At 48.8% G+C, this 24,404-nt stretch overlaps 1 protein-coding gene across 1 annotated transcript in view; it reads right to left on the bottom strand.

Moving 5' to 3' along the window:
* Positions 1-24,022, bottom strand: part of LOC118285262 (ephrin-A5-like) — a 66,020-nt gene extending 41,998 nt beyond the window's left edge. Inside the window, exon 1 of the mRNA XM_035608775.2 lies at positions 23,033-24,022. Within this exon, the coding sequence (XP_035464668.1) occupies positions 23,033-23,163 (131 nt within the window). The 5' untranslated portion in view covers positions 23,164-24,022. The remainder of the gene's footprint in view (positions 1-23,032) is intronic.
* Between the last annotated feature and the right edge of the window lie 382 nt (positions 24,023-24,404).

Here is a 24,404-nt window from a genome sequence, read left to right on the forward strand (position 1 = left end):
CTGAACTGAACCAGGGCTCTCCTCAAGGGGACGTTCTGTCTTCAATTAAAATATCAAAAATAAGTCTGTGACGACTGCTTTCACCGCTCTATTCATTCTATCATCATCCACTCTCCCTCACGGAAGAAAGTTAACCCCGGTCCGTCAAGGGTACAGAGCCCCGGGCTTGGCCTTTCATCCCCCCCTGATTTAAACACCTCATCACGCCGGACTTACACCCCGTCCCCGAATAGCCTCTTTCCATATACATGGTAAATAAAACAAACAGTTGTGTGTCCGTCTTTCTGGTCTGTACCAGCTGCTCGGGGGGGGGGGGGGGGGGGGGCAGCGGTTAGAGAGAGTCACATGTTTGGCCTGACATGAGAAAAACTCTGTCAGATGAGGACATTGAGGGAATATGTGTTGGAGATGACGCTGGCTCCAGCCCGACCTCGTCCACATTTCCTAGGAGGAGTTTTGTTCATGACTGTGTCATATACATTATGGTGTTGATACGGCCGGCGTGCGGTTTTTCCGCGAGACCAGAGAGAAGAGCAGAAAGGAACAAGGGCCGAGGTTTTTTTATTTTTATTTTCGGGGGGCTTTAGTTTTCCCATCAATTTCATTCAAGTCCCCCCCCCCCCCCCCAAAAAAAAGAGAAAGGGTCCATTAAGGCGAGTCGAGTGGAGCGGCGACGGAGGGCGACGTGACATCCATCACCTCCGCTGCTCCAGGGAGCTCACACGCTGCAAAAGAAAAGCTAATGGAAAAAAAAAAGTTGGTCAAGTTGCTGTGTGTCGTTCCCTCTCTCTCTCTCTCTCTCTCTCTCTCTTTTGTCTACAATCCTATCAGTGTCACAAAGGTTACGCTCCCTCAAGATAACCCGCGGAGATTGCTGCGGGCCTCCGGCTGATTTTTTTTTATTTCCCCTCCCCACTCCTCTCTCCTTTTTTTTTGTGATTAGGTGTCAGCAGAATTTCCTTGGTGCGCAGACGACGGCTTTCATGTCAGGGGGCTTCTCATGGTCCCCTGTCCTATCGGGCCCGCCCCATTCAAACGCTGATGCAGAAAAAAGAAGAAGAAGAAAATAGCGTCTGCAAAGCAAAGTACACGTCTTTTTGTAGTCTGGTCTCCGGAGCATGAATCCATATTTATTCACGCGCTGCACCGTCTGTCGCCAAACTCAGGGACCAATCTTTTCAGACCCTCAAAGTCAAAAGTGCAAAGAGTATTTCTGTTTTCTTTCTTTCCACCAACATAACTTGTGCATAAGAGCCTGAGAGAAATCGCAGGCCGAATAGATTGAGGAGAGAAACTGATAAGAATCACGAGCTCGTCGTATTTGAGCTCTGAGATCCTCTGATTGAAAACACGTCGACATGTGTTTGGGAAGAAAAATGAAGCAGCAGCAGAAGAGGAGGAAGAAAAAAAGGAAAGAAACCGTTGAGTAGGCACAGATGTGGCAGGGCAGGCCGAGTGCCGTTTGGCAAAGACACGCGGTGTCTGGAAATGGGATTTGTTCCTCAGCCGCCACTCGGGTGAACTGCGGTCGGGCCGGTATGTATCTTTTCTCTTTTTTCTTCCCGCACAAACTTCTCATTTGGTGCAGTAAACATCCTGAAGCGACCGGTGGCACCGCAGGGCCCGGGAAGAGGAACTGTGCTCATGTGTCACGTTAACCTGTTTATTTCAACGTGTGTGACGGTGATGTAGTGAAAATGCATTTTCATCCAGATCAGGCAGGAGGATTTTAGTGCAAATCAATTCCAAAATATAATTCTGCATTATGAGTTAAAGGTGCAGGAAGCAATTTTAATCCGATACGCTTTTTGTAAAATTCCGCGAAAATAACTTCACGGTCCGCTAGCTGCCGGTTCTGTGAAGGCGCGGGGGGGGAAATCTGTTTTTCAGCTCAGCCCTGGCTCTGTAAATTGGAAACAAAAGAAATGGTGCAGGCCGCAGTTTGTCAACATCACTTCCGGACATGTGCTAACGTCAGACACGCACTCGCGTCAGACAATTGCTACCGTCAGAAACCTGCTAGCATCAGAAACCTGCTAGCGGCAGAAACCCCGCTAGCGGCAGAAACGTGCTAGCGGCAGAAACGTGTTAGCGAAAGAAACGGGATAGCGACAGAAACGGGCTAGCGTCAAACACTAGCGCGCGTCTGATGCTAGCACATCCCAACAGTTGAAAAAACTTATATCAAGTACAAATTCTATCTCGTGATTTGCGTCAAGGGAAGAAATCCCTGCTCTTACTTTTCCCCATTGTTGTTTCTCCTTCGTAGTATTTTCCATAACTGCGCAACCAACTGCAGAGGAGACGATCTGCTTCCTGTTTACACCTGCACGCACATGCCCAGTGTACGTGAGTGGTCACCTGGTATATGTTTTTCAGGCATATAAGAACAGACAAGTATTATTGCTGATGGAGCTTTAACGCTCACCTGGGCGAAAATGTGCGGATGCAGCTTTAGCCACTTCTACTATCTACACCGAGAGGGGCGAGGGGGGAAATAAACTGCTGGAAAAATGTCTTGTTTATTTAATCTTCTCGCCCGTTACCAATGGCAACAACGGCGCAGAGGGTTATGTTTTTTATTTGTCGTGATGCAGCTGCTGCGGGTGCGATGTGAATGCAGCCTTTCCTCCCGTCGGTATTCATCGCATTCTGGACGAGGCCTCAGATGTAAATTGTGAATGTGATTTACCATGGGAACTTCGTGGCATTCTTCTCGTTTTGGACGACGGTGAATGGAAGCGGACTCGATGCCAGCTGAAAAGGAACAGTGAGGTCTAACAGCCCAGAAAACGGCTGCAGTGGGGCTAAATTGAGAACGACGTATAAATCTTGGCCCTTTTTTTTTTTTTTTAGGAGACCACCATCTACACGCAATCACACACAACTGTTTACAGCTGATACGTCAACAGTTCATCCCGCCGCTGGTGTGGGAGCCAGGGCGCCAAAACACCGGCCTCCCAAAAAAGCCCTACTCGGTTCTAATGAAGACGATTTCACAAACCTCATTTAAAGACGTGGAGAGCCGGCGAAGGGAGTCCTGTGACCGACACACCAGCCTGCCAGCGAGTCAGTGTGGGTGCGGGCAAGTGTGAAATGTGTGTGTGTGTGTGTGTGTGTGTGTGTGTGTGTGTGTGTGTGTGTGTGTGGAGTTGGGTGGTTGACAGCGAGGGACAATGAGTGAGTGAGTGAATGGGAGATTGATAGAGTGAGAGAGAAGTGTCCGAGCCCAAAACAGCCGCCCCGCCGGCACTAATACGGAACCTTGAGCAGAGAAAAAAACGGGGGAGGGAGCGGGAGGGACGGAGGACGGGTGACGAATGTGGGAGCGGGCGTTAAGAGTGGAGTGAAAATGGAGTGAGTGAGGTGGACGGAGTCAAGCGGCAGCGGAGCGGCTCATCTCGCGGCTGGAGGAGCGAGGAGCAGCGGCGGAGGAGGCTGGAGGACGGGTTTCCTGGATTGTGATGTCACAGCGTTGGAGGCCTGAGATATAAAGCTAAGCTCTTCCTCATCGGGTCATCGGGCCACACTGTAACTTCAGCAGGGAAATATATATATATATATTTTTTTTTAAATCCAACAATTGTTACAGATGTGGTTCATAGTCACACCATCATTCGCGTGAGTCTCCTTGCAAAAACACGGGAGATATGAGATGTTTCCTACAGCACGTGGTCGGGCAAAATCAACTATCAGCAACATGGAAATATTCCAGTTTGCACTACTAGTAGTGACAACAGATAATGTGTCACACCTACAGAGAGAGTAAGTGAGTGAAGCACTGAAAAAGAACTCCGGTTCAGACTTCCACGTACCGGTATCGGCGCCATTTTGGGTCAAAACGTGACCCTGATTAACCTGTTTGTGTGCTTTCAGTATCCGCGTGTCAGGAACCGCGAGGCCGGCGCAACGACCCGAGCACAAACAGGAAACTATGCCGCTGCCGCTTGTTTATTTCTTGGGCCCCCGTCCCGGGTTCTCCCTTCGTCGCTCCGTCTCCGTCAGCACATGCTAAGTGTAGGCCAAGGCCAAACACCCGCAGGGAGCAGCCCTGGTCCTCGTCACCGCCGCCTCCGAGCACATTGCGTGGCCTCGTCCTCAGCCTCCCATTTAAGCCTCACCACACACACAAATATCCTTCCCCCGCCGAACCACACGCACAAAGAAAGAAACAAATGCCGGGACCAAATAAGCACGGGCGAGCCGGTGAGGAAAACGCGAAACAAAACGCCGAGATGTAGAACTACAAAATTATATACGGATGCCGGCGATGCACCGACACAATCACACACACACACACACACACACACACACACACACACACACACACACACTGGGGTCTGCAGCAGAGCGAGGTGTCAGAGCCCGTTAGAGGCCTTTGGCTGGACGCAGCTCCAGAACAAGCCGGACAAAAGCGTTGCCTGTCTCCCCTCATTAAGTGATTTAAGATCCCGTGTTCCCCCGACTCCTTTCATCGCCGTCCAAAGTGAACACACTTAAAAGGGCCCAACAAGAATGCCAGGGCCTGCTGACATGAATGGGGTGAAGAGGGGCAGGAAAGCCAAGTTCATGGCGCAGGACCAGGGTCTAAAGCTGAGCCACGCTAGCCATCCCTATGAGCCTGCGCGCAGTCGAAGAGGGGAAGGGGGGGGGGGGCCCTGAATAAACCGGAGGGGTACGACGGAGGCTTGGCCTCCAGGCGGGAAACCGCAGCCACTTATAATCCACGAACAGTTCTTCCTCCGCAGAAGAAGCAACGTGTTTTTTTTGCTTCCCATGAAGGTTTAGTAGAGCAGAAATGCGGCGTCTCCACATTCCCTGGCCGCCGCCGGCAGCGCTATCTGGGGAGGTGGGAGAGGACGGAAAATGAAAATGAAAAAAGGATGGAGGAGCTGGATGGAACACCAGAGGGCCGCGTTCCAGAATCAACCTCACGAGCGCAGCCGGGTGCCGAGCGCTGGAGTGGTGTGATAATTACGGGCGATTAAAGAGCAGACTATCGTGTGTCGCGCACGGTTTTACCGGGATCTGCGGCGGGAGAGCTCCCTCGCCGCCTGTGATCTTGTCTGATTGTCTGGATTTGTCGGGCGGAGGGTGAACGTCCCAGGAATGCATCAGCAGCTGCTGCAGCAGGGGGACGTCTCCGTGCGCTTTGTGAGCCATCTTGGTGTTTTCACTGAGCAAAGTGAAAACATCTTGTTGTGTCGAGAATGTTCTGGAAGTGAGTCACGGTCTTAAAAAGCAAGGCAGAACAACGCAGTTTAGAGAAAAGGGTTGGGGTTTTTTTTTTTATAAAGAAAAGGGACCGCAGGATTTAACGGCAGCCGCCAACATCTTTCCCCATTATGAAGCCGCCCTTCAAAGTGCTGTTTTGTTCAAGCAAGTAGAAACATCTTGGGTGGGTTTCTTTTGCCAATCATTTTTCTAGAAACGAGCTTCAGTGTCTTGATGATCGACAGAATGAGGGAGTTTGACGATGGAATAAGATCAGTGGGGGGGGGGGGGGGGGACGACTTTAAAAAAGAAAACATCCAGTCGGTGTGAAATTAATGTCTGCTTTGTGAAACGGGGATAAAGCCGTTTCAAGACGGAATGAACCAAAGGATTTTAACAGCTGCTGCGAAGAGGAGCTCCATGTTGTCAATTAGATTTTGTCTTTTAAACACTGAAAGTCTTATTTTGTTAAAACGTGAGAAAAAATACGTCCCTATATGATATCAATATAGAAAAGGGCAGATTAGTGCACTGGGATAAATCGAACATTGCAAAAATCTGATGATTTGCACAGAAAATCTACTTTTAATGAACAAAATAAAGATTTCCGGGGTCTTAGTAAGAGACAAAAATCACAATCAAAATTGTGTGTTTGTGTATATCGGTCAATTTATGGTAATAAAAAAAAAATCACACATGTAAACATATCACACACACACACACACACACACACACACACACACACACACACACACACACACACACACACACACACACACACACACACACACACACACACACACACAGAGGTCCAGTGGCATTGGCGCTGATGTGCGCCGTCGTGGGTGATCCGACCACGCGTGGACACGTACGTCCGTTCACACCTGGTGACTCGAGTGACACATCTGCACTTTATCGCTCTTTGCGTCGTGTATTTCCCGTGAAAAGTGCGCCGGGAAGTCAAAGAAGAAGAAATCCAATCTTCCTTGGGGCGCCTACCGGGCAACAGAAATCACCCATGATGTTTGACTTACACGTACTCACGTTTAATGACCACGTGCGTCTGCTCACGCAGGGGACGTCAGGGCGTTGAGCAGGTGGTCCGTCAACGTGGCCCAGGACACGTAAACACAGGACGCAACAAGGAGAGGGGGAGGATGACTCGCGGACACGCCAAACCTACTCGTGAGCTAAAACTCGTGAGCGCTAGCACGTCTCTTAACGGGTCCGCGAGCGCGGTCTGCACACACACACACACTGCACTGCCCTCGACTGGCTGGACCACCGCTACACGTATACCCCCCCCATTCCAAATATTCATCCCGTTACATCTTGAGGTGGAGATGCGTAGAGCAGAAAGGGGGAAACCACGACTACACGAATCCCAGACCACCTCCGAATACGGTCCGAGCGATCGGATGCCAACGGCCGTTCGATGCGAAGCTTGGGTGTGCGTTCACACCTCGTTCGGAGTCTGCAATTTCCACTGGTTCTGATGCTGCACAGAGCTGCATCGGGGAGGCTGCGGCGAGCGGGAAGTCTTTAACATGTCCGTTCAAGAAGAAGGAGCCCTAATTGGAGAGTCGAGTGTGGTCTGAAGGAGACAGTGTGCAGAGAATGCAGAAAATGCACTATTCGGATTTCGAGGGGGAGAAGAAATCCTGCGAGCAGCCAAAGTCCAATTAGTGTGGTGTACATGTGGGATCCACGCATTTGTTTACAAGAGGCCATTTTTTTCCCCCCTCTCTCGCTCGCTCTCTGCCCAGGGATCCCTGGTCAGATTCCACGGCGGCGGCTCCACAGCAGAGTGGGTGTGGCCCTCTGACATTACACCGCGCGGCCATGAGGTCAGAGGCAGGCCTCTTTATTCCCCGGCACAAAGGGGTGATTTTTCACTCGCCCCGTGAGAACAGCGGGCGCATAATGAACTCTGTCGGGGCCCCCGGTATCACGTTCGGGTTCACACGCGTCAACTCCATTCTGGAGCGGAACAAAAGGAGAGAGGGGGCGTGATGCCACGCAGGAACCGGTTGGAGGCGAGGAACCTGCGACTTGCGGCAGCGGTGCAACGCTGGTCCCAAAATGGCGTCCGCTCGGAGAAATTGTCTGGATGCTAACTGCGGCTTGACACTCCAGCAGACAAGGGGGATCTTTCTGCTTTTTTTTTTTTTTTTTTTTTAAATCGCTGGAGAGAAGATGAGACTCTCTTGTGTCTGCACGCTCTTATGTTGTGAGTCTAAAATTGATTTGCCTTGAGAAAAGGAAGAACACGGGTAAGAGGAAACGCGGCGGGACGATGAAAGGCTCGCCGTTTACTGATCGCACACAGAGCAGATCGGGTGTAACTGATTTTAACCTCGGATCTTACGCCTTGTCCTCACACACACACAAATACTGCGCCCATCCAAATATTTCATTCGGACACTTTATGGCAGTTTATTTTTAAACGTTGTCCTTTTTGCAGGAAGAACGATTCCAGGTATGTTTCGTGTAGTTGTAGGAATTAGAGGTTCAGTCTAATAACGGAGGCGACAAACATTGTAACCGAACAATTTGGTTCCATGTGGTCGTCTGATCTTTCGACCCGCGGGCCTGAGGCATCGCAGCTCAGACACGAGAGGATTTCAGGTTCCTCGCCGACTCAGATGGACTAGAAAAGACAAAAGCGGAGAAAAAGATGCTGCTGCGAAATAAAATACTCTCCCTCCGCGCGGCAGGAATCTATCTGGGGCACCAGACACCAACCGGGGACTGAAGACCTGCGAGTTCACGGCTCTCAGCGCCACCCGGCCCCCTTGTGTCATCTGCTCCGCTAAACCATAAAAGCATTCGGGAGAGGGCCAGACGGATTAGGCTGCAATTACTCCGACTTTCAAAGCTGCGCTTCATTCAAAGGCTCTCACGGCTGATTAATCACAAAATTATGATCAAACAGCTGACTTACAGGATAAACATATGACACCCTGCTCACAAGTCGGCGTCTGAGTCTGTGTGTGTGTGTGTGTGTGTGTGTGTGTGTTTGCCTCTGTGTGCAGGCATGCATGGCCGGTGTGTGTGTGTGTGTGTTCACCGTCTCCCCAAAGTCTGCAGACTCCCTTTCCACAGCAGATTAAATGTGTGTGTCGGCGGCGCACACACACACACACACACACACACACACACACACACACACACACACACACACACACACACACACACACACACACACACACACACACACACACACACACACACACACACACACACACACACACACACACACACACACACCGCCAAATTAAAGTCACTGACACTCATCTGCGCAGCATCACGAGCGAAGCAATTTTCATCTCAAAAAAAGACGCGGCCGACCACTCGAATTCATGTTTTTCAAAAGTGTGTTCACGCGAATCTCGGCCAGCGACGTACTAACGTCCAGCGGTCGAATGTTCGCGCGAGACATGGAGGAGGACGGTGGGGGGTTTTTTCCCGGCGGGGAGCAGAACAAAAGCTGGGAGGAAATCTGAGAAAAGAGTCTTAATCGCCCGGCTCGTATCTGATGACAGAGCGGTCGGACCCAGCAGCTGGACGAGTCACATCTGGAGACATGAGGCCGACTTCACTCAGAGCCGCTGCACTATGACTTCTCATCACCGCACACGTTACGCACATTTACCCCGTGACGGGTCTTTATGGGACGTATGAGATGTTTTATAGTCAAAACAAATATTGAAGCTGCTCCACTAGAGGCAGATAGATAGATGGATAGATGGATACTTTAAGGATCCCTAAGGGAAATTGAGGAATTATGGGATTTGCATGCACCGTAGTGTATTTTACCATAAAGACGTGGAAATATTGAAGCCCTATAACGAATGTCGGGGGTTATGACAAACGTATTTTCCGTTGCTTTACATCAAATATGCGAAATTTGCATGTTTTTCAGTTAGACAAGACATTTTGAACGTCGTACACATACACCTCGTGCGATTGCAAGGGATTTCACGGGTTCCCAGACCAAATGTTGGGGTTGTCGAGGCGAAAAAATATACAGTAGTATGATAGTGATTGTTCAAACAGTTTGTAAGCAGGGAGAAAAAGGAGGCAGGAAGGAAAGACAGAAAGAGAAATAATGAGCAAGTACGAACGGGAGAACGCAAACTCAGCTCCCGGTGACCTTGTGTGTGTGTGTGTGTGTGTGTGTGTGTGTGTGTGTGTGTGTGTGTTTGCCACAATGCACGGACAACATACTGATGGTGATCTATTCAGATAGTTGTTGGCATTTAAGTTAACCCCCCCCCCCCCCCCCCCCACACACACACAGAAAGCAGCAGCAGGCTGCGTCTGCTGCAGCAGCACGAGTTCCGCGTTTGCTGCATTAAGAGCCTCGCTCCCTTCAGGCAACAAGGAACTCTGGGTTATTTCTACCCTGGTGTGTTTGGCACAGTTTTGGTTATCTGCGCTCAAACGGGCCAATGGAGGCGCAGCTGCTCCACGGCTCATTGGCTGCCGCGAGGGTTACGGGGTTAAGCCTGATTGGTGACTGTCTGGGAGGATACGCCCCTTGCTTTTTCGGTGGGGGAGTAGGGGGGAGTAGATTAGCATATCCATCCACTTTGACTGCTCACCGCAGGATCGGAGGATTTGTAACCTAATTTATTTTGGAAAGAGGAAACATTTGTGGGCCCCCAAATGACTCAACGACGTGATACCACCAAATGAAGAGAAGTCCTCTCAGCTGGTGCAGAGCGGCTCTTCAAAGTCTCCATTCCACTTGGGAACAATTAGTCACGTGAAGGAAACGTCTCCGCCACTTTGAAAACCAAACTTTATTCTTTCGCCGTCGATCCGTTCGCTAAACCTAAAACAATCGGGGGAAGGAAGCGTACACTCTGATTCTGATGAGTCGAGACGTCGAGGCGGTTCTGCGCCACCGCACCACATCTCCCACTGACACATGCTGGGTTGCTGGGCAAAACTGGGAGCAGGCCTCTCCTCCGCGCAGGAGTGGCTCGGCGGACGGTGAATGTGCGTGACGTCTTGGCCTCGGCGTGTTTCTCTCTAACCCCCCCGTGTATCGCGTGTCTAGACCTCACCAGCAACTACTTCTGGAAAAGACCATGTGACCCCAGAGGAGCAGTCACAGGGAATTCAACATCAACACATCAGGGCCCCCAGTTTTGTTTTTTTTTTGCTTAACTTCTTATTTGATCAAATCTCCCCGTTTTTATTCAAGCCTGTGATCAAAAAAAAAGCTCAAATAAAGTGAAATGAACCCGGCGCCAACGACACGTCAACCCTGCAGATGCCTGAGCGTCTTACAATTATGATTTCTTTTTGACCCCGTATATTATGTGAAACACCAGTCATCAGACGTACTATCAGGTTATCTTTCAATATTGTTCTTTAAAAAAAATATTTTAAAAAAACATTACGATTACAATTCTGACAGATGAAATAATTTCATTTAAGTTATTTTTATTTTATTTTTATTTTTATTACAAATGCTCTTTACTTCATGAATTCTTTACATTTTAACTCAATATTCAATCCAAAAATATCATATAATCAAAAATATTTCTTGTTTAACTAAATGTAACTGTTATGTAATTTTACACACTGGCACTAATTCCATATAGATATGCATGAATAAAGATGATATTTATATAACCATATATTGTGATAATTATACGATCTTGTGTTCATGTATTTTTACTACCAAATTTAAGTATGATTAAAAATTATAACTTCGATGCAGATGTTAGAAAATTGTTTTAAATAATTATTTACTTTAAAAAATTGTCAAAATAATTTAAAAAAATATTTTAAAAATACTTATAAAATATGACATAAGAATACGAATAGAAAATCTAGAAAAGTATGTAAGAACATATATGCAGATAAAGATAAACTGATTGTATCAATAAAAACCTTTTTTTACGTAATATTGCTGATTCTGGTATTCGGCTATGAATTATAATAATAACTACTTGAATTTGAATTTACTGTGACACAAAAATTTAAACACGTAGTGTAAATTGACACTTTAGGACAGAGAGATTTATAAATACGAATCACACTGCAGCTGAAAAAAAAAAAGTCCACTTACCAAAAAAATTAATAAAAATCAGAAGTGAACTTTTGGTGACCAGGTTTTCGCTACTTACCAAAAGTCCACTAAAACTTAATATCACCTCCGTCCACAGACAGAAATATGAGCACCACTGAGCCATAAAGACTTCTGATGGAAACCTAAGCAGCCGCCACACTCAGGAAACAAATAAAACATCTTTATGAGCCAGATTTTATGATCTTTAATAGGCACAGTCCCGGTCCAGTGGCCTCTAAGTGCTCGGGCTGGACAGGTCTGTGCTTCAGAGCGCACTTCAAACACCGACTACTGTCTCTGCACCCACACACACACAGACTCCACACAACTCACTGTTCTCATTACGCCGCGATAAAGGGATAATTATAAGAAAAACTTTCAATAAATTCACATTAGCGGTGCACATTTTTGCACACGAAGACGCAGAACATGGAACTAATTGACACAACGAAGCTCCGTGTGAAGGACGGAGACGTGTGGGCTCTGAAATAGACCAAGTTTTTGGAAGTTTTATTTCAGTTTTCATCACTTTTTATTTTAAAGTCTGGTAATTACACTGTAAAAATCTGTATTTAAAAAAAAAGTTCTGTTAATTGGGTGAAATTATGTCACGAAACGGCACAAATTTACCTTTTTTGAGCGTTTTAAAGATTTGTGGATTGTTTCCGTGAATTTGTTCATATTAATATTACTTAATATTGATGTAGTCCAAGATACTGACTCTTGTGTCTGGAGCTTTTCTCCATCGAGGCTGGATGATCTCAACACCATCAGAAGATTTTCTTCTTGTTTTTTAGGGAAATGCAGTTTGCAGATTAAATAAAAGATTAAGAGAATTTTTTTTTAGGTAGACTTTATTTTCAGCGCTATGTCATATGAGCTAAAAAAATAAATATATATAATCAAATGACTAAAAAGTGATTTTAACTTGAGACAAATGAGATTTATGATTATTTTATTAAATCACAAATGTTTACATGAAAAACGACAAATTAAAAAAAAATCTATCTTATCTTTTCAATCTAAAATGTAAAAAAAAAAATGCAATAATTCAATATTCAGCTCAAAGCTGCTTCTATTTAATTTCTCTGAACACAACCGAAAGAGTTTGTCAGGATTTGTTTTGGCCACGACCTTTTCTTTTACAACATTAAAATAATTCATTGATGACAATGAACCCGAGTGGAGCTTTGGGGGCAGACGGTGAAACCCGTCTCCTGCTTGTTCCCTCGGAGTTGGTCGGTGTCTCTGGAGCAGGACGAGACGGGTTATCTGTGACCTCGTCCCCCTTTGTCAGACAGACAATACAGGCGTGTTGGGCCATTAGCTTCTCTTTGGAGGTGCTCGTCTATGTAGGTGTGATTTCCACCCTGTCACTGCCGATACCACAGAAAGACAACGGTCAGAACGCACTGCGGGGACAAAGAAAGAGGCCGCTCGAGGTGATTTACAACATTCCTTTCCAGTCAAAGTGGGAAAAAAGTGAATTATCTCAATTATACACCCGAGTTTTTAAAAACCACAAATAATAGGGAAACGACAGAAGCTGCGAGAGCCACTAATAACTGAAAAGAGTCTCTTGCCGCGATTCACGGGAGCGTAGTACTCTGCTGGAGCGGAGACGCCTGATTGGACGGCGGCGGGGAGCGCCGCCATTGGCTGCGCCGGTGACATATTCTGTGTCAAACTCAGCCCTGGGACCTGTTACGCCAGATGCCCTCCTCTCGTCCCCGGCAATGTTTGCAGCCCCACGCACGCGATCCCTCGCTCCGCTCGGCTGCACCCTCTCATCGCATTACTTCTGCTATTCTAACCCCTCCATCAATTATGCACTAGAATAACTCCGGGGCCCCCTGATGGAGCCGAGACATAAAGGCGGAGATCATCGGCTTGAGAGCCGCTCGCGAGCGCCTCTGCCCTGCGCTGTGTCCCCGCCGCCGCGACCAGCGACATGAGCGGCGAGGCAGCGACGTCGGCAGCGATGGGCACACGCCACAGACAAAACCACACACGGCAGGTTGTGTTTGCGATCGCCGTCGTGTTAGTAGGTCAATCAGACCGGGAGACAGGGAAGAGGCTGGTTCAACAAAAGGTCCCACAAACTTATTTTAGAAGCATTATTCTCTAGTCAGAGATCGATGAAATCATCACACGGCATTTGAGTCGGATTATTAATCTTGTTTCGACGAAATTGTCCCTCGTCCTTCTTTGTTTTGCAGATGGAGGCCACAAGACTCACGTGTCACACGTGCGTCCAGAAAGAACTGGATGGTTCGACTTATTCCAACAATCAGAGGAGAGTTTGAGTACAATTATCTCTGTAACGTCTGGAGCAACAACCTTTATCCCTATTTTCTATAGTTTTATCCCTTTATTGCTTATTAAGTCTTAGGCTTGGATTATGTTTTGCAGTAGCCTGATTTAAGCCTGAAGCCAGTTTTTCCTTCACCACTGGCAGATTTTTTTTGTACATAACAAAATTTTTCACTTATTTGTTGAATTGTTTTTTTCCCCAAATTCAGCCCATAATGATCTACACCTGTATAATACGCCAAAGTGGCCACAAAGTTAGGATGATTCATTTAAATTATTCATTCAGCAATGCAGAACTTCACACTTATATGTAATATCTAACAACTAAAAACCAACATTTTCCGTAAAAATATCGGCAAACCAAGAAAAATCACATCAACTTGTTTCAAAAAGAGATGAACAGATATTTTTATTTTTTTTAAAGCAGGTCAAAGGTCACTGCACGGTGTGAAGAAAAAAGAAAAAGACACGAAACTGGAAAATATTTCAAAATAAACCGATTTGCATTCAGAAAAAAAAAAAGAAATATTCTGCCAAAATTTAGTTCACGCTTCAGGAAAGTCTGACTTTCAAGAGACGAACAGCAGACGTGAACAGGTTTTCTTCTGCAGACGCGAAGAACTTTTTTTCCTTCCTGTGGATCAGACGGATCAGAAAACTGCTCGGGTGACATCCCGCGAATCGTAACCTACTTTTTATTCCCTGAAAACAAAATGGAGTCCAATTTTTGGGGAAAATGGCTGCCTGTGCTCCGCCACACAGCCCAACCCCCCCCCCCCCCCCCCCCCCCCCAAAAAAAAAGGCGAAGATGGGGAGAAGTGTGTCTATGAAAGTGTGCAGATCTTGGCAGTCTGACATTTCACTTTAATGACCCTGCAACTAAAGTTGCGTGATGATAAAATACCAAAAAAAAACAATTTAATCGCAGTCATTCATCAACAAAGTTTGCACCGGGCCAGGAAAAGAAGAAGGGGGGGGGACAAGGACGCAGCGACACAACGTCGACCCCTCGATTAAAGTCCTGACCTGGATTTCTCCTGGTTGCGTGTGAAGGTTTGTCCAGGCTCTATCGTGAGATCACAAACAGCTTTTTTAATATTTAATGTGTGTCCCAAAGCACCGCGTGCGCTGAAATCCAGCAGGAGGAAACACTTTGGGTCTCGGCGGAGCGCGGAGGGAGAGAGGGAGAGAGAGAGAGAGAGAGAGAGAGAGAGACACAGGAAAAGGTCCCGCAAAGTCACACCAAGTTCACCCGACGACAGCCGCTCGGCACCCGGAGATAAACAACATTCGTCCTTTCGTTTTCTCCCCCGACGCCGCGGGATTGTGGAAAAGAGAAGAGAAGAAGAAGAAGAAGAAGAAGAAGAAGAAGAAGAGAAGAAGAAGAAGAAGAAGAAGAAGGAGGCCCCGAACGAGCCGGAACCCGGGCCCCTGTGTTGTGGTCCAGCTCCGGACCGTCGTCGGGCAAACGATTTACACGACACATTTGAAGTGGAGAAACAAAAGCGAATGAGGAAGCGGCGGCGGGCGACGCTGTTGTTGTTGCTGCTTCGTCAGAGACGTCTTTCGCTCTCTGCGCTTGTGGCCCGAGAGAGAAGAAGGAATGCGCTCGGGGAACTTTATCGCTCCTGTGAATCACTTACGATTCGCCCCAACAACAAAACAAAACAAAAAAAAACACTCTGTGGAAAAGTCATAGACGCTCACACTTCTAATTTTTCCCTCCAAGAAACACAGCAAAGAAAAAGCGAAGAGTCAGCGGCCACTTATTTAAAATCAGGAAATATGGTCCTGATGAGGAGGAACGCAGGCGTCCGTCCAAAGCCGCACTGACCCACATGTAGTTCCAGAAATATTGACTCTGAGGTTTCTTTGGCCCCCGAGTGTCGAAATGATCGCATTGGCTTTTTCTTTTTTTTTAATCAGGCGTTTTATATTTCAGCTGGACTCTCCTACGATTCCACATCTACTGACGTGCCAGATTTGTCATTACAAGACCGAGCAAGGGTTTTGAATCCAGAAATGAGAAGATGAAAGATCTCTCACAGAGAGACGTGTTCACTCTACTGATTCTGTTTCCTCCCACTTTCAGGTCTTTTCTTTTGTGGCAATCTTTGCCTTTATTCCGACAAAGACAGTGACGGAGAGACAGGAAACAGTCAGGGACAGAAAAGGGAAATGACAAACCGGGGACGTGCCGCTCAAGACGAATGCACCCGACCCGTCCGACGAACCCACATGTTCTACTTGCTATCACGTCTTTTCACCCATAAACGTCAATAACAGAAAAACCGGCCCCAGTTTTGGCACAGCAGGTCTAAAAAACCCAAACGATCCCAGAACTCCCAGTTTCGCTTGTCTTCCCCCGAACGCACCCCGGCCGCCTCCGGCCCCGCGTGACGGCCCCGCGCACGGCCGCCGCCGCCGCCGCCGCCGCTCCGTTCGCGGCTTAGTGGCTCTTCAGGGCCATTTTGGAGGCACTTTTCAGGAGCTTTACTGCGGTCATTAGGAGCTAAGGCTGACTAATGTGAACGGTCAGGCAGGCCCTGGCTTTCTGAGGGGAGAACAGAGAGGGGTGAAGGGTCCCACAGGAAGTGTTTTGTGTCTCCGCACAAAGGGAGGGCTGACCTCTTAAGCCCCTTAGAGCCTCTTTGCTAATGCCCTCACCGGTGCCTACAAAGACACAGGGGATGCCATTTCACCACTCACATTTAAACAGCACACACACACACACACACACACACACACACACACAAGAAGAAGCCCCATCAAGATTAAAACAGCAGAAAAGTGAACCTCTGTGCAGCGGAGTGAGACTGTGAGATTAGTCGTGAAGAGTCGGCCGCTAATCCACTGACTGTGGCGCATATCAAACACACGGGATCTGATCCCACAAAGCTTCTCATCAAGTCGCCTCTTTTGGGGGGGGGGGGGGGGGGCTACTGTAACGTTTCATGATCTTAACATAACTGAAGAAGAAAAACTGATTTTCGTGGTTTCCAATGACATTTTTAGGGAGTTTTCTAGAAAAAAGTTTGTTATATTAGAAGTTGATGGCAGTAATCCTGCTATATTGGTTTTGTTGTCAAGTTCTTCCAGATGGTGAAAGAGTCTATTTCGAGATTCGAGCGCAGGCAGAAGAAATTCTTGAAGGAACGTTTCTTATGTTGGTATTTATGAAGTAATCCTGCAACATTGGGGGGTTTTCACAAAAAATCTAGTTGATGGAAGAGTCCATTTGGGGAATGTTGTGCAGCCTTCTTCGAAGATACTGAGACTTGTTCTAGAACATCACGGTCAGTATTTCAATCTGAGAGTTTTTCACTGATTCTAGAGCATCAGTTCACCTTTCTTGTTAGATACTAGCTGCTTAGAAAATTTACAGCGAGCGAGCGACGACCGTAAACAAAAACTCTTCGTGTCGACGCCACACCTCATGATTATAGAAAATCCTTCGTACAAGCCGACATTAATTTGGAGTTGAGCTAATCATTCTGGATTGGTCGCTTTTGTAGTTCTGCTCCAGGAAAACAAGGTCGTCAGGGCCGTAAAACATCTCATGGTGTAAAACACAACTAACCTAAGAAAGAAAAATGCTGCGAGAGTCCCCGGGGCCACGGGGGCTGCTGCACCTCCGCTCAGCTGGAGCCGGAGAGAATTATTGCTGTAAACCAATAAACCTGCCACACTTATTAGTAACCTCTCGTCGCTAGTTCCTGTCAATCAGGCCCCGGCAGCCCGAGGACCTGGCCTTATTAGTCACAGCGTTAAGGGAAGGGAGGGGCGGGGGCAGCTTCTCTCTGCAGGCGGGGGTCCCCACAGGACGACCGACCCCCCCCCCCCCCCCCCTTCCAGAAACACCCGCCTTAATTGTCCTGGGGCTCCGTCCTTTTCAAAGTAGAATCCATAAGTTACAAACGATACGAGAAGATGAATATGGTTGATCTCAGATCTAAGATGAAGTGACACTTTCGTTTCATGGCTGCGGGGAGGAGGAGGATTAACGCTGCTGCACTCCGATGGAAGGGAACCCTCGGACGAGGAGCCCCTCGTCCTCCGTCTGATGGTTCCTGAAGGCCCCTGAGCAGGAAGTCACATTCACCCGAGTCTCTTTGATGCCTTCAGAGATTGACACTTCCTCAGGGGTTGAAACACTGGTTCTGACCCCACCCGGGGACCCTGACATAGCCTCTGGCCTCCTAATGCGGAAGTTCCTCTCACCCCTGCGACTTGTGCCCCCCCCCCCCGTCGCAGTCCGCCGGCCGCACCTCGCGTGACACATGCACCGTCTCCAAAAAGCCCACCTCTCCCGTCTCCTCTCTCTCTGCGTGGCTCCTGTCAGGCCGGTCTGCGCCGGGAGAGGGGCCGAGACCCGGAGAGACCCAGTCAATGTTTGGACGCGGTCGCTCGCTTTAAAGTCCAAGCAGAACCGAGCGGCGGGGGAGCCGGGGAAAGGGCCGAGAGGGGAGAGCGAGGGTAAACACTGGCAACAATGCAATCGGGGAAACTCACAATGCCACTTGGGAAACTATCACAACACCGGCCTGCGACCGGAGTGAAAAAGACGGGAGCACTGTTTCCCTTTAAGTGGAGATTGAAAAGAGAGCGTGTGTAAAGGAAAAAGCAAGTAGCGGCGGCGCGGAGGAAGAGGAATGTGCACAAGTGTCAGAGTCAAGCAGAAATAACCGCAGTGTGTTGAGATTCAGAAACCGGGAGCGGAGCGATGGACACGTCACTCTTGAGATCGATAACCATCACACTTGATGACACGAAAAGACGCCGGCGAAGAGATCGTCTGATTCGTCTCAAGGAGAAATGTGTTGCATCTGCTACGGGGGGAAAGCTTTGGACTGGGCATTATCAGGGATTAGAGGAGACCCCTGGGGTGACGGTGCTCTCTCCCCGAACGCCGGAATCCCTTCTCTCCCCAGCTGTCAGGTCGTTAGTCCCGTCCCCCCCCCCCCCCCCCCCCCCCCCCCCGTCCCCACCTCCATCCCACCACCACCACCACCACCACCGCCCAATGAGCTTCTTTGATGACGAGGGGTATCGGTTTCCATGGCGGCGGAGACACAAACAGCTCGGGGAGATTACGGACGGAACTCGGTCCGCCCCCCCCCCCCCCCCCGACCCCTCCGCTGATCCCCACCTATCAGCGGCGAATAAACACCTCGGGGCCACGGGCGAACCATCTGGACCCGGACGGGTTCTAATGACGCAGCTAAAGACCTGGTGAGCGGGAGATTCACACTAATGGCCCCTTGTCAGGGCGGCGGTGAATCCCCCCACTCACTTTATTCCGTCGGGTGGGTTTTGGAACATCTGTGGCCCATTTTTCTCACAGGACTTTTTTTTCCGCCAGGCGAAAGGCTTCAGCTTTTGTTTCCCAACTTTTTGGATTTCATGCTTCTCCCGAGCCGAGCCCGACGTTTATTAACTGTACCTATGACTTTGTGTTGATGATTAATGAATCTGTTGTTAATAATACCAGCAATTTAATATTTCTACTCGGGAAATGGAGACGTACTTTGTGGCTTCTCTGACTAATCCATATTTTGTTAAAACGTATTAGATCATTAATCCGCAGACACATTAAAATCCATGTATCTATTTACATCCTTTACAGTATGTACAGTATGAAAAGGCTTTTTTAATTGCAAATAATGATTAGCAATACTTTATAGATTAGATAGCTAATGCTGCAAACTCTGGTCTACGAAGCCATTGACTAAGGGTGCCTTGCAATGTGACTGGAGCTACATTGCAACAACAGTCACACATTATTTTATCGCCATATCTGAAAACACAAAAAAAAATTATTTCGTTTCGTACATTTTTTTTCTCCAATGACGCCGATCGACGTGTCATCAGGAACGTTAGCAAGTCGTGAATAAAGGGTTCTTCCGCTACAATGACCCATCAAGTCTGCAGTTGCAAATATGAATCTAGTTGTTAATGTAAACGGGTCTCGGGTCGAAATGTTCTGCAGCACTTTTTCCGCAAAGACGGAAGTCGGACGAGCTCTGCCCGCGACCCGACTACCGACGGCGAACAGATAAGCGATTAATACTCGCGCCGCGAGATCTCGCGAGATCAAAGCGTGGCGATATTTCATCGTGGAGCTGAACGGCCGTCTCGCGGACGAGTACCCGGCTGCGGCTGGAATGATCCCGGAGGAAAATAAGAAACGGCAACAAGAGCGACAGGCAACACACGACTGCGTCGTCTCACCGCTATTCAGCAACAGTGTCAGAGCCAGTGAGTCTGTACAGTATATTATCTGCCCTCAGAGAAAGAAGCAGCAGCGATGTTAATCTTCTCTGTGCTGCCGACGACGTTTTGTCAACTCGACCTGGGAGATTGCAGAAAGAGCTCCGTTCGCAGTTGGAGCCAGTTTGGTTTTTTTTTCCTCTCGTCCGTGAATGTTTGGTCTCGACCTCTACTCGGTAAAGAGCCTTGAGAAAACATGCTGTATAAACAGACATTTTGAATTCAAACAGTACGGATGCTTCGCATTTACTGCTCATCATTATTATGCCGATGTAGTAGAAACCACATGGCTGCACGACTCGAAGGGAGCCGGACAAAACAGGAGTTTCTCTGCTGCCACCAACTCCACGGATTCTTGTGAATCAAAGACGTTCTGTCGTGATTATATCCAAAACTTTGAACTATAAAACCTGCACAGTTCACACACACACACACACACACACACACACACACACACACACACACACACACACACACACACACACACACACACACACACACACACACACACACACACACACACACACACACACACACACACACACACACACACACACACACACACAGTTTTCCTTTTTGTAATATTCGAACAAGCCTCCTTGATACTGGAGTTTCCTTTAATTTCATTAAGTAGCCTATAGGAGCGCGACAGCGACCCGCTGTCACCGCGGACGCTTCTCGGGCTCCAGGCGAGGCAGAACCGTCCCCGGGGCTGCAAATCTCTTCCTCCACCTCCTCCTCCAGCAGCGCCCCCGAGCGCCGCCGCTCGTCTCGGCCTAATCAGCCACCGAGCATCAGCGCAAGAAGATGAGGCCCTGAGATGAAAGCGTGGAGCAAACGTGGACGCACATTCATCTAAATTACAAAAGAAAAGGAAGAAAGAAGAAAGACTTCTTCCAAAAAGAAACAACAACACGAAAATGTCATCGCATTTCCATTTTGTCACGATTCACTTCCCATTTCGATTCCACAGCTCCTGTAGGGGATTTCATGAATGGCTGAGTATGAACTGCTGCTCGGGTCCTGGAAGCCCCCCCCCCCGCCCCACACTTTGGTCAAATATGCAGCACTGAAGGCAGACGAGAGAGGGGAGGGGAGGCGGTGGGAGGGGGGTAAGAAAGCTCATCTGGAAGTTGGGACTGTACCACAGCAGGTTCCCAGGGCTCCGATACCGAGCATGGTTACATTAAACAGTAGGGACCCGGGGCCCCGCAAGCTTGTGTGGAACACCGTTTGGGTTCTGCTGCGGGTCAGGGGAGGGGAGGTGGGGGGGAGGGGGGGCGACCCTCTCTTACATTACAACAGCCTGGGTCAGGTTAAGATTGAAGTCATGAATGAGGTAAAAAAAAAAAAAAAAGGAGACAGTCATTTAAGAGTTACTCATTTATTTATCCCCCCATCCATTCTGCCGGGACAAAGCCCCGTGCAGGCGGGGTGCCGTGCTAGGGGCCGTCAACCCGAGGGCCCCAGCGGGCCCCCTGGGGGCCGGCGCTGCCCCGATTTTGACCCTGACAACGAGTCCCCCTCTACGCTGCTTAACCCCGCGACTCGCCTGGTTACTGGCGAGTGTGTGACCTCGGCATGTGTGGATCTCTCACAGGGCCGAGCGCCACGCTGCGACTTGGCCGCTGCTGAAATGCCCCTGTGTGCCCCCCCCCCCACATATTGTCTCCCCCAGCGTGGGATGGGATGGGATTTGAGGGGAGGGGACACTTGGACGAAGGAGGGCGGGGGAGCATGGCAACCAAGAAGAAACCAGACTTGGGAACTGGGAAGTGTTTGAAGAAAGAGAAAACTAAACGACCTGCAGCCAGAGAGCGGGACGGAACAGAAACCTTATCGGACCCAGATCTCGGCCTGTCGGCGGATCAGGAAACTCCGTCGTCCTTTCATCTGGGGCACCGCAACATTTGCATTTGTATCGTTAGCATCCCGTCAGTTCCTCCCCTCCACACACACACACACACACACACACACACACACACACACACACACACACACACACACACACACACACACACACACACACACACACACACACACACACACACACACACACACACACACACACACACACACACCAAGCCTTGTTGAAGCCCAACAAACCAGTTTCTCATCCCTGAGCAAATGTTGTAGGTATGAATTTCAGAATTTGACTCACCCTGAAACTATAACTCACTAATGCTGGTAATTGGTGCCATTGCTGTCCAACTAAAGCAAGGTGACACACACACACACACACACACACACAAGAGTATCAGAATGTTGTTCCCTGAGTCACCGAGGAGGGAGGAGTAATGTCACTTTAGTAAGAATCTGGGCTCGAAACCAAAAACGGTTTTGTGGAGGAAAAAATCCTTGTGATAATTAGAACCAGGCAGCGACTCCGAACTCTGCAAAACTGCAGGATTCTCAACTCAACCAACACAACAACAACAACACACAAATACACTTTATCAAGCAGCAAAGCAGTGATGCTCAGGACATGGTGATAGGCGACAACAGAACATTTGGCATGAGAGATATCTGCCACACTGAACTCCTTGCGCTGGATGGATGAGGGAGGCTGCGCTTCTTTGGCACAAGGCACCAGACTCTGTCAGACCCAGTCGATGGCAGCAGACTCAGCGTTATTTCAAGCCCCTCAGCATCGGGCTCGCGCTGCAGCTCAGCGTGGAACAACATTGTTCTCCCCAAGCGAACTTTTCAAACGCTCACTCGCCAAACCATCAGTGCGTAATATCGTGCGTAATTGCGCATGGGAGAGAGATTAAAACGCCTAGTTGTTCCAGGTGTGTGTGATTTGTGATTTCTAAGATGCACGGTCGATTGCACACATGAATCCGATTTGCAGGATTATTAAATAAATAAATCATCATTTTCTCAGGAAAATGACTGAGGCTCAATCTGACAACGTGGCGTGCGCAGGAGAGTTAATGATAGCAATAATAGATTTTTTTTTTTACAAATGGATGTAATAGCATGATACGTTTTAATTTGCGCACACAGCCCGACACATTGAACTACTGCAGACCGGTCAGAGTGCACGTTCAACCGGGCAGAGTCAAGGGTGATGTACCCCCCTGGATGCCGGTGTGTGTGTGTGTGTGTGTGTGTGTCTGCGGATACAGCACGGAGTTTACTTACTTGGGGTTGGTCCGGTTCCAGGAGACGGCGTAGCGGTCGGACACCACCTTGGAGGCCGGGTCCTGGCCGCGCACGCACACGCCGACGACGACGAGGACGAGGAGGCAGAGGATCATCTCCACCTGCGGCATCGTCGCACCGGAAACTCCCGAGGAACCAAGGCACGAGTCGAGTAGTACGGTCCCTCTCCCCGGGGTGGGGGGTGAACGTGTCTGGGGGGTTAGATGTTGGGTTGGAGCGGGACGAGAGCGCACTTCTCCCCGCACAGGTGTAAAGCGCCTCCCTCGGTGTCTGAATGTTTTTCCTTTCACAACTTGCTCATTCAGATCGTTCGGCCCCTTCCTTCACTTGTCTTGAGCAAAAGAAGCAGTTGGGTTTTGTTTGTTTTTTTAAATCCACGATGGTTCTTCAGTCTTTCTTCTTCCCGCGGCTCCAACTCCGCGCAGCGCAGCGGACAGTTTCTCCAACTCGCTCTCAGTTCCCCGGAGAGAGAGGAGGCAGCGCTGCATATACTCAGAAGGAAATATATACACAAAATATATATATATACAAGTATATATAAAAACAGAGAATTAATGTTCCACACAGTCCTTGTGTCGTCTCGCTGTCGCCGGCCCCAGGTCTCTGTGGATCGACCAAGAAGCCGATGAGACGATTCCTCAGCCCCGCAGCTCCGGCTCCGGTCGAACCCGCAGCCTCCCCCCGGTCCCGCGCTCCTGCTCCGGCTCCTGCTCCGCGGAGGAACAACAACAACCGTGAATGGAACGTCTCCTGCTCCGCGCGTAAACGCACAGTCTCCGGGTAGAAATGTTCCCCGTCACTCCGCAGCGCGCACACACACACACACACACACACACGCGAAAAAGGAACCGTGAGCGCAACAGACGCGGGTGTGTTGTCGGTGTGGAGGAAACAGACCGAGTCAGCGCCGAGGAGCTGCTGCTGCTGCTGCTGCTGCGGCCATGCGCCCGCAGACCAAACCCTCCCTCCTCCTTCCGCCGACTGCTCCACCCCCCTGCACCACACACACACACACACACACACACACACACACACTCACGCACACACACACACACACACACACACACACACACACACACACACACCCTCTCTCTCCGCTCCTTCCTCCTCCCACCGTGCCAGAGCTGGATCACGCTGCAAAAAATTGCGCGTCTTGTCAGTTTGAGAGCGTTTTTTTTTTTTTTAAAGGGTCGAATCTACAGTGCGAAAAAAAAATCATATTCTTATTCCATGTTAATGTTCATAGAATAGAGGAAGCAAGGAAAATATGTTTCATTAGCCCACCTTAGTAATAAACATGTTGATACTGGTTTGGAGTCACTCGGTCACATGACATGGAAGCTATTGAAGA

This window comes from Scophthalmus maximus, chromosome 20 (genome assembly GCF_022379125.1).
Source record: "Scophthalmus maximus strain ysfricsl-2021 chromosome 20, ASM2237912v1, whole genome shotgun sequence".
Lineage (NCBI taxonomy): Eukaryota > Metazoa > Chordata > Actinopteri > Pleuronectiformes > Scophthalmidae > Scophthalmus > Scophthalmus maximus.